The sequence below is a fragment of the Electrophorus electricus genome, chromosome 8, assembly GCF_013358815.1.
Source record: "Electrophorus electricus isolate fEleEle1 chromosome 8, fEleEle1.pri, whole genome shotgun sequence".
Lineage (NCBI taxonomy): Eukaryota > Metazoa > Chordata > Actinopteri > Gymnotiformes > Gymnotidae > Electrophorus > Electrophorus electricus.
Genome location: NC_049542.1, coordinates 18,146,816 through 18,160,942, shown reverse-complemented (window position 1 = coordinate 18,160,942; position 14,127 = coordinate 18,146,816). Strand labels below are relative to the sequence as shown.

At 41.9% G+C, this 14,127-nt stretch overlaps 2 protein-coding genes across 3 annotated transcripts; both read left to right on the top strand.

Moving 5' to 3' along the window:
• Positions 1–540: 540 nt before the first annotated feature.
• Positions 541–5,406, top strand: matn1 (matrilin 1). The gene is made up of 8 exons (XM_027027502.2): positions 541–648; positions 1,924–2,270; positions 2,424–2,646; positions 3,294–3,416; positions 3,648–4,052; positions 4,144–4,296; positions 4,400–4,480; positions 4,677–5,406. The coding sequence occupies exons 1-8, from the start codon at positions 567–569 to the stop codon at positions 4,724–4,726; spliced, it is 1,464 nt and encodes a 487-aa protein (XP_026883303.2). The 5' UTR covers positions 541–566; the 3' UTR covers positions 4,727–5,406.
• A 3,718-nt stretch (positions 5,407–9,124) lies between these two features.
• sesn2 (sestrin 2) lies at positions 9,125–13,716 on the top strand. Of its 2 annotated transcripts, XM_027027504.2 has the most exons (10): positions 9,125–9,240; positions 9,710–9,778; positions 10,437–10,625; positions 10,742–10,924; positions 11,329–11,553; positions 11,647–11,788; positions 11,864–11,976; positions 12,087–12,277; positions 12,478–12,622; positions 13,046–13,716. In XM_027027504.2, the coding sequence occupies exons 1-10, from the start codon at positions 9,235–9,237 to the stop codon at positions 13,130–13,132; spliced, it is 1,350 nt and encodes a 449-aa protein (XP_026883305.2). In that variant the 5' UTR covers positions 9,125–9,234; the 3' UTR covers positions 13,133–13,716. The 2 variants fall into 2 exon arrangements, with proteins under 2 accessions (XP_026883305.2, XP_026883304.2); XM_027027503.2 differs by having other exon boundaries at positions 11,329–11,788.
• Positions 13,717–14,127: the final 411 nt, after the last annotated feature.

Genomic DNA, 14,127 nt, shown 5'->3' with positions numbered 1-14,127 from the left:
GTACATACGGATGCAGAAGGTTGTAGTGGGACATGCAGTGTGCACATACACATCTTGTAGGCTTGAACAGGGCTAGCTGTGTTAGACCAGCACTCGTTTTTCCCGCACATTTCCTGTGCATAAATTCCAGTATATGTGTGAGATTAATTTGAGAGGAAAGCAGGTTAGAAAAGACAGATTCATCTGAATGTTTATTTGAACCAGACCCAAAGTCAGAGACTCCTCCCAGGGGCCCAAACGAACCTGATCCACCTTACACACACACACACACACACACGTACACCCTCAACACAGATCAAGGTGTGTTTGTCTTTCCTATCCAAACTTTTTAGAGCAGGTATTCCTTTCCCCCTCCTCTCTACATGTTTTCACACACACACACACAAACCTTATGAAGACAGGTCTAAGGGGGATGTCTCTAGATTTACTGTGTGTGTGTGTGTGTGTGTGTGTGTGTGTGTGTGTGTGTGTGTGTGTGTGGGCTGATAACCTGAGAGTCTCTCTCTCTCTGAATCAGTCTGTGTCTAGTTGCTGAACCTGTCGTCAGGACTCCCACTGCATACAGGATGGCACTGCTGGGGTTTCTGATGCTGCTGTGCATCTTGGGAGCTCAAGCCACTATGGACCTCAGACATGCCGCTGCCATGGGTGAGAAAAATAAAAGCTTTCTAAAATATCCTTCAGGGTAATTGATCTATAGGCTCTGACTAATAGGTAATGACTAAGATGATGAACAACATGAATCTGAATAAGCCTCTGATTCACCCATCAAATGACTGATTAATCACTCTACTAGTAATGTATTATTTCTGTGTATTTATATTAACTGTATCTTAGGAAGGAATTTAGCTTTTTTAACCTTTTTGGAACTTGAAATTAAGTTTTTCTTGCATTGTACATTATCTGACTGTCAGTTTTGATCTTACCACAATCTGCTCCCTTGAGGGGACTCTCTTCACACTCATCTTTTCATTTGATGGTACATTGGTAAAATGACCATCCACTTGATTGTGTTTTTGTGGTGTATTTTAGAGATAAGACAATATATAGAGAAAAAAATAATGGAAACTTTCAACAGAAACTTGTCACTGATGTAAACTTGTTGCATCAGAGAAACAGGTGTCAAAACATAGCTTGAGCAGCAAGCGCAGGGACTGGGGCAAGTATAGTGCACTGTTACTGTAGTTCCTTTCACTAGTCCTGAAGAAGGATTTCCAAGAAAAATACAATTTTAAAAACTGTTCACTTCATTACTACTACTGGGTACAAAGACGTCCTTTACTCAGTTTGTGTGTGTGTGTGTGTGTGTGTGTGTGTGTGTGTGTGTGCGCGTGCGCGCATGCATATGTGCGTGCGTTTGTGAGTACATGAAAATGTGCGCCTCTGTTCAAATACCTATGGGTAAATGTATAATCAATGGGAGTTATTATAAGCTGTGCCAGCACTGTACATTTATTGATCTACCTACAGACTGTGCAGACTTTATACTCCTTCACTCCCTCGCATCCCAGAGCGATCATATTAGCCATACCTCTGTCAGAGTACTTATAAGCGAATGAAACAACAACCATGAGTGAATTAGAGTGATTTTACTTTCTTGTTCTTTGATTTGTTATGTTGCATGTCTCATCTGGTAAAGCACATTCTGACAAAAAATTTTTTTGTGGATTTAAATATCGTGGGGTTCTGGTACTGTAAATTCAAGAATATGTTATAAAATATGATACATAACATTAGTCCATTTGATTAAGATAGCTTAGGGTCACTGGTTAGAATAAAACCATGATGAACAGAGAAAATCTTTATCTCTGTGTATTTTGATGCAACTGTGTATCAAGTTTTAATGTGTAATCTAACTGTTCATGCCATCTTAAACATACAGATGCTCAGACGTTGTATCAATTGTCTCCTCTCTCTCTGTAGCTGCTGGGTTGTGTAACACAAAACCTACGGATGTGGTGTTCATCATTGACAGCTCTCGGAGCGTGCGGCCCTCAGAGTTCGAGCAGGTCAAGGTTTTCCTTAACAAAGTTATAGAGGGCCTTGACGTGGGGCCCGATGCCACACGCGTGGGTGTGGTGAACTACGCCAGCCGGGTGAAGAATGAGGTGTCTCTCAAGTCGCATAAGGCGAAGGCCGGACTGATCAAGGCTGTGTCGAAAATTGAGCCACTCTCCTCAGGCACCATGACTGGCCTGGCTATCCAGTTCGCTATGAATGTGGCCTTCAGTGATGCAGAAGGGGCTCGCAAATCCCCAGACATCAGTAAGGTCAGAGATACCCTCTAGAGGACAAGAATGGAATTACAGTATATAAACATTTTTGCCTTAAAAGCATTGAGAACTCTGTATCTCTCTTAGACTTGTAGTGCATATCCTTTAATTAACTGAACACCTGAGTTAATTAACCTTTACACATTGCAGGTTGCCATTATCGTGACAGATGGACGACCACAGGACAATGTGCGGGACATTGCAGTGAGGGCCCGGGAGTCCGGCATTGAAATCTTTGCAATTGGTGTGGGGCGTGTGGACATGAATACACTGAAGCAGATGGCTAGTGAGCCCCTGGAGGAGCACACTGACTATGTGCAGAGCTACAGCCTCATCGAGAAGCTCACCAAGAAGTTTCAGGAGGCCTTCTGTGGTGAGTAGGAAGAGGAAGTAAGAGGGAGGTACTGGGGTGGGGTGACAGACACCTCGTGAAGGATCGTCATTGACATCATCATCGTGGCTCTTCATCGTCATCACAAGTAAATGCATAACCCTAAGAATCTGTAGAGGGCATGGAGTTTCTGGGGGCATGCTATCTTTTAGCATTCTTTTCTGACCTACCACCAGGGGGTGACACTGTTGATCTCCTAAGGGGGTAGTGAAGCATGTGTGATCAGCAATGTGAATGCAGCTGCTGTAGAGCAGTGGTTCTCAGCCTCTGACATGGGGTGAACCAGAAGCCACAGAAAATCACCAAAGTGAGACATGGGCCTGAGTGAAAGCTGAGAACCAGTGTTGTAGCAAAACTTGCATCAGAGCAACAGGCACCTGAAGCCACACTGTAACCAGGCAAAAAGTAGTTTGCAAAATCATCAAGTGCCTGGACCTCTGATATGTTCCAGTCTATTTTAAAGATTTGCTGTTATCAGGTTTCTGGACAGGGAGAGCACAGCAAATCATTAAAATGTGATGCACGGTTTTACTCTTCAAGTTCTCACCTCACGTAGTGTTAATCCTTCTTTTCTAACTCACCCCACCTGTCACGCATTGTGTGTGCGTGTGACACCCATGGCTGCACAGTCTCTGACCTGTGCGCAACAGGTGATCACGACTGTGAGCAAATTTGTCTCAGCGCACCAGGATCGTTCAAGTGTGCCTGCAGGGAGGGCCACACGCTTAAGGACGACGGCCGTACCTGCAGCGGTGAGTGTATACACGTATTGGGTAAATGTCTATCATCGGCTTGAATAAGTGGGTGACACACAGCATCTCAAAAACATACACTTCTTTCAAGCATCTCCACAAGCCAGCACCATTTTTAATCCCTGCATTGATAATTCACAATAAACACACCCTAGAAAGCAGATGACTTCCTCAACATATACCAGCTGGTATCAGGCAGCTACAAAATCCTCCATTCTCTCCCTGTCTCAGCCTGCAGTGATGTTGCCACAGACGTGGTCTTTCTGATAGACGGCTCAAAGAGTGTGAGGCCAGAGAACTTTGAGCTGGTGAAGAAGTGGATCAACCAGATTGTGGACAAGTTGGAAGTGTCAGAGTCCAAGGCTCACGTGGGCCTGGTGCAGTACTCCAGCTCTGTCAAGCAGGAGTTTCCGCTCGGCCGTTACAACAACAAGAAGGACCTGAAGGAAGCGGTGAAGAAGATGGCCTACATGGAGCGTGGGACCATGACTGGCCAGGCTCTCCGCTTCCTGCTGGACAACAGCTTCACCCCAAATCAGGGTGCAAGGCCTGGCGTGGCCAAGGTGGGCATCGTCTTCACTGATGGCAGGTCACAGGACTACATTGGAGATGCAGCAAAGAAGGCAAAGGAGCATGGTAAAAGGACATGAAGCTCAGATGATTTTAGAGAAGAACACCAGAGCTTAGGGAGCAGGTGTTCATTGCATATTTTGATTTGTTGTTTTAGGATTCAAAATGTATGCTGTGGGAGTAGGGAATGCTGTTGAGGATGAGCTGAAAGAGATTGCCTCACAGCCTGTAGCTGACCATTATTTCTACACTGCCGACTTCAAAGCCATGAACCAGATAGCCAAGAAGCTGCAGATCAACACTTGTCCAGGTCTAGCTACTGCCAAAGAAGAAGTCTTTCCAATACTGTAAGCCACCTGCAGCTTTTACTTATAAACATGCACTCATTGGTCTTATTGTTATTTTATTTACAGCGGAGGATCCCTGTGAATGTGATTCTATTACTAAGTTCCAGAAAAAAGTGGAAGAGGCACTACAGGCATTAACAAAGAAATATATCCTTTGCATGGTGTGCTGTACAGTTAGAACTCTTAAAAGGGTAAGTATGGGAATATATGTTAATAAACATTATGTGTAAATTGCATCTGAGCAATACATAGTGTAGGATAGGCTTCATGAAGCAGTTTGCACTGTACAATTGTATAATATATATAGTAAAGTTTTACATTGTTTCCTTGACATCTTTATCACTGGAGGGGGTAACAAAGAGGATTGCTGCTCTGGAGAACAAAATTGTGTGAAAAGGCTCCAACTTTTACTTTTCATGTCCCCCACTCTTTACACTTTTTGTAAAGTACCTTTCATTTACTTCCTGTGACCTCTGACCCCTGTGCCCAAGTTCCTCCCCTCTGCCTCCTTCCATAACTAAATATCAAGGGGATGATGAAGCACTGATCATCAGGGTGATCTTGACATACTTGACTTCACAATAAGAGTCACCCGAACAGGGATGATGTACGTGCATCAAACAGCCTTTCCCACAGGACCATTTGTGCATTAAGAAAACTATTCTAGGTTTGAATTTGAACTTCTTGCAGAGCCATTATATGAGTATATAAAAGTTCACACTGAAAGTGTATTGTAAAGGTTTTCATGTACCATCAAGTTATCCCTGTGGTGTGTTGCACATGTTTAAAGCTTCTGCCCACCTAAAAGAATTATGGCAATCAGTGGAGGGTTCACTCTGTTACTCTTGCCTCTATTTGAATATTTCTTCAATCTCTAAACCTCTACTTTAATTTCAACTTGTGCCCAAACAAAAGGTCTCTCTTATTTGATTTGAGGTATATATAAGGTTAACTTAAGATAAGACTGGACTTGAAAAACATGTGGATACTTGTTTATTTTCTGAAATAAAATATTACAGGAGATATGAGCTGAGTAATTAAACATACTTACACAGATACACTTGTATGCGCGCGCGCACACACACACACACACACACACACACACACACACACACACACACACACACAGACATAGATGTGGGCACACACTAAACAAGCATTTAAAGATCAATTTGCTTGTTGCAACTCAATAAAAATCTATTTTTTGTCTGTGTTTTTGTGTCTAAATGGATCTTTCTGTGTGTCTGTGGAGTAATCATGTTTGACAGAAAGAAAAATATCAGGCCAAAAGAGTGTAGACAGGTGTTTCAGATGGGTAGACCAGACCTGTTACCTCTGAGTTCACATAAACCTAGGGTTTTCTGTTTCAAAAATGGAGCTTAACTGAAGCTAACCTGCTCTGGATGAAAAAGAGTCAATCTGTTCAATATTCTGTGAACATTCTTCAGTATTGCATTTCATATGATAAGCTCTAGGACTGTGGTTTAGCACCCAGTTCAACTACAAATTTTATGCAACTACTTCACTGAACATTGAGGCCTATGATTAGTGCAAGTGTATTAGAAACGTAGGCTGTATAGCTTATCTCAAACTCAGATGGTTACTGCACGTCTTGTTAGGGGATGAACTTGTCAGAGTCAACAAGATCTTTGCAGAATTTAAATTATTTTAATATATAGATACATTTACATGAATCTTAAATTTCTTATATCTTACATAGACCCACTTTCTGATTATCACTTCTTTTCCATAACATTACTGTGTTATTACTGTGCAGGCAATTCCATAATACTGTCCTCCAAGGCTTCATTTCCCAGTACCCCCTGGTCTACTCTCAATATAATATGCAATTATAAGACATGCAGCTAGGAATATATAAGAATGACATTAAGCGCAGTTCGGGTTTCTAAATATATATATTTTATCATTTCAGTTAGACACATGGTCACAGAACAACAATTAATGCATTTTTACTGTGGCAAATTGTGTTCTGGAGGTGCATTGTCCCTTCTCCACAAAGTAATGGTCAGCCATGCTATTTTAGCAAACCAGATTTAATGTATATTCAGTACTGCCACAGATTTAATGTAAGACAAAATAATCATGCATTAAGTATCATGCATTGTAGTCAAACATTCATGATGTATCTTTACACTGTCTCCTCATTTTCAACTTCAATGAATACTAAGTTGCTGTAGGTCACTCAGAAGCATCAGGAAAAACCTGTGGAAATCAGCTTTCTGCCTTCCAGCCATCAGCAGAATAAACCAATTAACTACCACTTTAACCACAATTCAGAATGATACTTTTTAAAGAACACTAGAGTTTCAGCACTCACCATGTTATGTTGTTAAATTATATTAATGTGTATCTGTGGTATTGTTATAATTGTGCTTACAGTGCATCCAGAAAGTATTTGCAGCACTTCACTTTTTCCACATTTTGTTGTTACAGCCTTATTCCAAAATGGGTTCAATTAAATTTTTCCCCCCTGAAAATTCTACACACAATACCCCATAATGACAAAGTGGAAAGAGTTTGTTTAGAATAAAAAAAAATACAATTAAAAAAAAAAAAAAATCACATGTACATAAGTCATCACAGTCTTTGCTCAATCCTTTTTGAAGATTGGCACACCTATTTTTGGGCAGTTTCTCCCATTCTTCTTTGCTGAACCCCTCAAGCTCTGTCAGGTTGGATGGGGAGTTTCAGGGCACAGCCATTTTCAGATCTCTCCAGAGATGTTCAATCAGGTTCAAGTCTGGGCTCTGGCTGGGCCACTCAAGAACATTCACAGAGTTGTCCCAAAGCCACTCCTTCATTATCTTAGCTGTGTGCTTAGGGTCGTTGTCCTGTTGGAAGATGAGCCGTCGCGCCAGTCTAAGGTCCAGAGTGCTCTGGAGCAAGTTTTCTTCAAGGATGTCTCTGTACATTGCTGCATTCATCTTTCCCTCGATTCTGGCTAGTATCCCAGATCCTGCTGCCGAAAAACCACCCCACAGCATGATGCCACCACCATGCTTCACTGTGGGGATGGTATTGGCCAGGTGATAAGCGGTGCCTGGTTTCCTCCAGACATAATGCTTGGCATTCAGGCCAAAGAGTTCAATCTTTGTTTCATCAGACCAGAGAATTTTGTTTCTCATGAAATGAGAGTCCTTCAGGTGCCTTTTGGCAAACTCCAAGCAAGCTGTCTTGTGTCTTTTACTGAGGAATGGCTTCTGTCTGGCCACTCTACCATACAGGCCTGATTGGTGGAGTGTTGCAGAAATGGTTGTCCTTCTGGAAGGTTCTCCTCTCTCCACAGAGCAACACTGAAGCTGTCAGAGTGACCCTTGGGTTCTTGGTTACCTCCCTGACTAAGGCCCTTCTACCCCGATCACTCAGATTGGCTGGGCGGCCAACTCTAGAAAGAGTCCTGGTGGTTCCAAACTTCTTCCATTTACGGATGATGAAGGCCACTGTGCTCATTGGGATCTTCAATGCTGCAGAAATCCTTCTGTACCCTTCCCCCGATCTGTGCCTCAATACAATCCTGTCTTGGAGTTCATGGCTTGGTTTGTGCTCTGACAAGTACTGTCAACTATGGGACCTTATATATAAACAGGTGTGTGCCTTTCCAAATCATGTCCAATCAACTGGATTTACCACAGGTGGACTCCAATCAAGTTGTTGAAACAACTGAAGGATGATCAGTGGAAACAGGATGCACCTGAGCTCAATTTTGAATGTCATGGCAAAGGTTGTGAATACTTATGTACATTTGATTTTTTTGGTTTTTTATTTTTAATAAATTTGCAACAATTCCAAACAAACCTTTTTCACTTAAGGGGTATTGTGTGTAGAATTTTGACAAAACGTAGAAAAGGGGAAGCACTGTGAATACTTTCCGGATGCACTGTAAAACCAACAGTGCAGTGGGTCCTGACCAGTTAAGCTTATTCATGGACACAGCAGAAATGCTAAAGACTGGACTTGTATAACACATGATGTGAATACACCACTAAATCCTTGCAAACATTTTCATATAACTTATAATGATTTTAGCATGAGCTAAAATGCAGAAAAAAAAGCATGAGCTAAAATCAATAACTTCAATATTTGAATAACTCTTTGGCCTAAGTGTAATTAACACTTACAATTCTTAATCATGATATTAAAAATTTAAAAAAAAAGAGAAAATGATTAGGATTTAGGACCAAACCTGTGGAGGGGTGAAGGCTGGGGTAAAGAGTGGTTGAGAAGACCCAGTGGTTGAGAGGTACCCCTGGAAAATGCCAGGACTGTTGCAGAAGGCTAAATAAAATATATATATATGTGTATGTGTGTGTGTGTGTGTGTGTGTGTGTGTGTGTGTGTGTGTGTGTGTGTGTGTGTGTGTGTGTGTGTGTGTGTGTGTGTGTGTGTGAAAGGGCCTGTATATTAAATGACCGCTGAAGTAAACTGACTTCCTTACATTAACCCTAGGTGTGGGACCGACAAAAAGCTACATGCGAGAATTGCAACAAAAAAAGCAAAATATTATTTTCACTTTGGCAGGGCAGATCGGACCAAAGTTAGTACTTTGTACTAACCTAGGTACCAGAACATGCAGGACTTTTTTTTTCGAAAGAGGTGCTCGATTACATACATTGCGCGGTTTCTCCTACCGCCGCTGGGTTGCGTCACTTTGCAGTTTAAAGTGATGCAACAGCCCCGCGCTATGAGTACAGGCTCGCCACGCCCCCTCCGTGCTATGCGAGCAGGATTGTCACGCCCCCTGGCTGCGTTTCCTGTTTTATGCACCGAGACTCCAGTCTGAATAGAACATGCTCAAGTACTTGGATTGAGAGAGCTATAACGCAACACCACAGCGTTTTTCTGACCTTTTAGCGAGGTATTGCACTATATGATCTCATCTGATGAAGGTATGTTTTTTTGTTGTTGCTTAATTCACTCTGCACTATATTGTTACCCGGCTTTTTAGGTTTTTAGCTAGCTAACTAGTAAAGTTTGCAGTCAGCTAAGCTAACTAGCTAGGATTTAACGTTGCTGCCAGTGCAGGGCTAAAGTTGAGTAGGTGCACAGTTCATACTGCTGATGTAGATATCGTTGTGTTCTACTTCCAGGCTCATTTTCAGTAACTTATTAACTCGCACACAGTGTTTATGCTATACAAACGTCTCTTTAACCAGCTAACTAAATTGCTAGCTAGTAACGTTGAAGGGGCATTTGAGTCTCACTGTTAGCTAATCCTTTGGCAGCGAGCTACAAACGTTGTCCAGATACGCACGTTTTTATTTCTTTGTTTAAAACATACATTTAATTATGATTGTAACTAAAAACCTGTTTGTATGAAAGTGACTTGCAGTGTCTCGTCTCCTCTCTCCCTCCCAGGAGGAGAACACTGTTGATCTTACTCAGCCTTTGTCCACCGGCCCCAGTGCCTTCATTCCATCTGAAGTGGTGTGTATCATCTCAATTATATGGGCCAGCTTCCCACAATAAAAGCTTGCCCTTGACTCAGCTCGTCTGTTTATGGTGATTCATCACTAAAAATGTTTGCGTGTGACCTGAAGGCTAAATTAAGTCAGAAGGTGTGGAAGAAAGTGTGGTTTGTGTGTTTACAGTATCTTTACTTTCTGTTTATCCTTGTGTTATGGCAGTATACTGTTTTGTCCACTGTTTGTTAAACCAACACCAGTTTGTTTGTTATATCCAACAAACTTGTTTTAATAATTTCTGTAAGGAGCATAGAATGTTGGTTATATAACAATAGAGCCCTATAAAGCATGATGTTGAACACTATTATCAATAAAACAAAAAACAGATTGAAGCCACTGTTATTGTGGCTCTAGGCAACACTGGGATGTGGCAGACATTCATGCATAATTCTAATTGGGCACTGTCACACATGAAACAACAGCATTTTTTTTATCTCAAGTTTTTGAAAATTACATAATGGTTCAATGTAAATGTTAGTTTAACAGTGTATATGTAGGTTTTTCTAATGTTATAGTAATTCATAATATTAGACATAATGGTAATTTTAATGGTAGTCAAATGGCTTTATAAACAGGCTTGTCTTAAATCAGTCATGGATGGATATCTGTCTGTCTGTTAGATACTGGATGAGGTGCCAGGGCATGATGTGATGAAAGAACCTCTGTTGAAAGTCAGTCATACTGACCATGTTACCATGGTAATGGGGTTGCATCCTGCCTACCTGCACTGCTTTCTGCACACCCAGAATGCTCTGCTTCAGCCTGATGGTCCCTTGCCACTGTCATGGCGACACTACATTATCATCATGGTAAGAGATGATGCCACACTTGACATTATCCACTCCAGATTTCTGTGACTAGGACATCTGGACTGAGTGATGTCTTCCTATGGAATATTGCCATTGTCTTCTGTATGTGTATACAGGCCACGGCACGGCATCAGTGTTCATACCTTGTGCAGAAACACAGTTCAGCATTCCTTTCAGCCGGTGGTGATGATCACTGGCTTAGAGGCCTTCACTTTGCCTCTCCAAAAATCCAGCGTCTGCAGACACTCAACAAGCTTCTCGCTCACCGTCCATGGCTCATCAGCCAGGAACACATCAAAGTAATGCCCACATGTTCACATTTGCAGGCTCAGCTAGACTAGGCTCTTTTTGTATTTAACTGTACTTGCATCATCAGCTGTTTTGTACCTACAAGACTTAAGAAGTTAAGCAATAGGTTGTACTACTGTGTACTCACACAACTTACTACCACCAAGTACCTACAGTCACTGGCTACTACTGATTTAAGTATAATTTGTGTGGTTGACTGTTTGTTTGTAAATCAGCAGTGGCACTGACATGGGGCCTGTAGTGCTGTTCTAGTGTTGTAGTATATTGGGTACAGCAGTAATGCTGTTGTCAAATGTCAGTGTGATTTCCTGTACTGGCATATTTTGCCATATTTCTGGATTTTTTTTGCTGCTGAAGTGCGTCTTTATGATGTTTCTGCACCTCCTGTCCCCAGGAGCTGGTGTGTCCAGGTGCAGAGCCTTGCTGGTCATTGGCTGAGCTTATTCAAGCCGTGGTGCTCCTGAGCCATGGGCATTCTCTGAGCTCATTTGTCTTGGGCTGTGGGATCCTCCCAGAGCCTCACTCCTCAGCTGAACAACACTCTCAGCCACATTCCCCTGTGGCACACATCTCCCAGGGCCCTATCCCTGCCCACAGGGCCAGAACCCATCATCGGGAGGTGCACCTATCTAACTGTGCCTGTGGACAAATACTGATTCAATTAGATGTTTGTATGAAGGTCTCTAATTTGGGTCTGTGCCTCCTTGCCCAGTTGACTGAGGCTGTCAATGAAGTACAGTTGTTAATGGAGAAGATGATGATGGTTCAACAACAAGAAGAAGAATTCACTCAGGAGGAGATGGTGACTCGCTTTGAGAGGGAAAGGACAGAAAGTTTACTGGAACCAGCAGAAGGTGTCTAAAGGCATTGGTTGTATACAAAATGCACAGAGACAGAATTTACACTAACATTTTCTCTTTCTCTTGCAGTGGTGTGCTCTGCGCTCCCTGATTCTGTCTCACATTTTGTTCAGGATCCAGATTTCATTTATCAGGACTTCTGTCCACGAGGAGAACAGTCCCCTCCAACCTTGAGAGCTCAGGTGCAGCATCCACACAAATGCGCACAAATCATACAATGAATTTTCTTAGTGTATCCCAGATGTTCCATTTGTGTGTGTGTGTGTGTGTGTGTGTGTGTGTGTGTTTGCAGGACTACTCATGGGAGGACCATGGTTTCTCTCTGATGAACAGGTTGTATGCAGAGATGGCTCAGTTGCTGGAGGAGAAGTTCCAAGTGGTGTGTGCTCTGACATACCACACCATGGCCATGCACACAGATGTGGACACATCCACCCTCCGCAAAGCACTCTGGAACTATATACACTGCATTTATGGCATCAGGTCAGCCGCATCTAACATTAACACACCACTTATATGGGAAGTGTACTGATTACAGTCATGGGGAGATGCTCTCAGTGGATGGCTAGTCAGCAAAGCATGGCCTTGTTTAAGACTAAAAGAAGTGAAGTCATAAGATCTGTTGTGTCAAGTAAGAAATGACAACAATTAGATTGCACATTTGTGTGTTTTTGTCTCTCTAGGTATGATGATTATGATTATGGCGACGTCAACCAGCTTCTGGAGCGTAGTCTGAAGGTGTACATAAAGACAGTTGCCTGTCATCCAGAGAAGACCACATTTAGAATGTACTCCTCTTTCTGGAGACAGTTTCATCATTCAGAAAAGGTATGTAACGGGGAAGGAGTGTCTATATATGATAAATGTGTGAGTGTCTAATTTGTCTTTCTGGTGTTGTCTGTGAGATGGCATCATGTTTTAAATTTTGTGTAGGCTCAATGATTTAATGAAGCTTGTAAATGTTGAGTTGCAAAATGCTGCCATATCTCTAGCTTTTCCTGATTTAACAGATGAATAAACAATATGGATAATACTTTTATTTGGTAGTACTGCCCCCCAGTAATTGACATAAAAAGACATAATATCTAGAACTGATCGGAGGTTTCTTCTGCTGATTTAGTTTCTTACCAACATGAGTTGGTTCATGGCTTACTGTTAAAAGCATGTTATGTTGCCATGGTTAGCTGTGCTAAAGGTTGCTTTTTAAAAAATATTATTTTTCTTTTTTCCCTCTTCTCGTTCTTTCTGTAGGTACACGTGAACCTGCTGCTGATGGAGGCAAGACTGCAGGCAGCTTTGCTCTATGTACTCAGGGCCATCACCCGTTACATGACATAACATTCACATACACAGACGTTCACGCACATGCATTCACAAATGCACAAGTACATGTAGTCTGTAAGCAATAAAATAATAAGTTGGAACAAAATAAGAATATTAAAACCCTAGATTTGGTCTCACACACTCTGAGTCTCTTACACTATTGATATACAAGCATTAGCACATAACGCACTACTGCAAGGACAGTGTAGTCTGTCGTGTAAACATGCAAATTAACCTTAGTTTCTTCTATCTTTTTTTTCTCTCTCCCCCCAATGTAATGGTTTTTTGGCTGCTGTTTGGTTGTGGTTGCCATTGGGGAGAAGGGCAGGTGACTAAATCTTCTACCAGTGATACTTTTTTTTTTTTTTTCTTTTCTTTTCTTCTTTTGTCATGCTGTGAATGTAAATCTTATTTAAGTACATTATTCTCTCCAGTCTCTGAATGTACAGCTTAGAGAGGCACTGCGCACACTGCTGCCCGTCTTGTATGGTACTGATCTGCTGCACTGTATGCATTGTTGGGGGAGGTGGTTGACCACTTTTGTTTGTTCTTGGTGGAATGTCATGTAATTTTATGTCAAATAAAATATTTTTTTTTTACTACGGATCATGCTTTTAAATATGCATGGGCCACTGCAACGTGGAGAAAGGTAATACATTTTTATTATTGGAATGAATGTCTCGCACTTACGGCGTATGACCACTAGAGGAAGATAAGGGACGTGAAATGAATCAATCTCACTATAATTAATGGTAATAATGAAACAGAAATTATTTAATATATCCTATATGTCAGTTTATGCTACGGCTACATTCGACAACTTTGAACAGTCTGTAGTAGAGGTTCGTCATAGTCCTAGACTTTTGTGTCTCTAAGCAGGTTTGTGTCAGGTAATTTGCGGACTTCATCGTACACCGTTCCGTTCGTCGCTCGGTAGATGGGGTGGTTTGGATGGAGGGGTGTGATGAGGGAGCTTGAGTCCGCCCTCGCAAAACTGGAGGAGAGCGCAC

Excerpts from the sequence above, each read along its gene's own strand:
- matn1 (XM_027027502.2), top strand. The coding sequence starts at position 567 with ATGGCACTGCTGGGGTTTCTGATGCTGCTGTGCATCTTGGGAGCTCAA. Across the intron at positions 4,297-4,399 it reads GCAGATCAACACTTGTCCAG|CGGAGGATCCCTGTGAATGT; the intron begins GTCTAGCTACTG and ends TTTTATTTACAG. Across the intron at positions 4,481-4,676 it reads ACAGGCATTAACAAAGAAAT|TGGAGGGGGTAACAAAGAGG; the intron begins ATATCCTTTGCA and ends CATCTTTATCAC.
- sesn2 (XM_027027503.2), top strand. Across the intron at positions 11,789-11,863 it reads TTTACTGGAACCAGCAGAAG|TGGTGTGCTCTGCGCTCCCT; the intron begins GTGTCTAAAGGC and ends TTTCTCTTGCAG. Across the intron at positions 12,278-12,477 it reads CACTGCATTTATGGCATCAG|GTATGATGATTATGATTATG; the intron begins GTCAGCCGCATC and ends TTGTCTCTCTAG.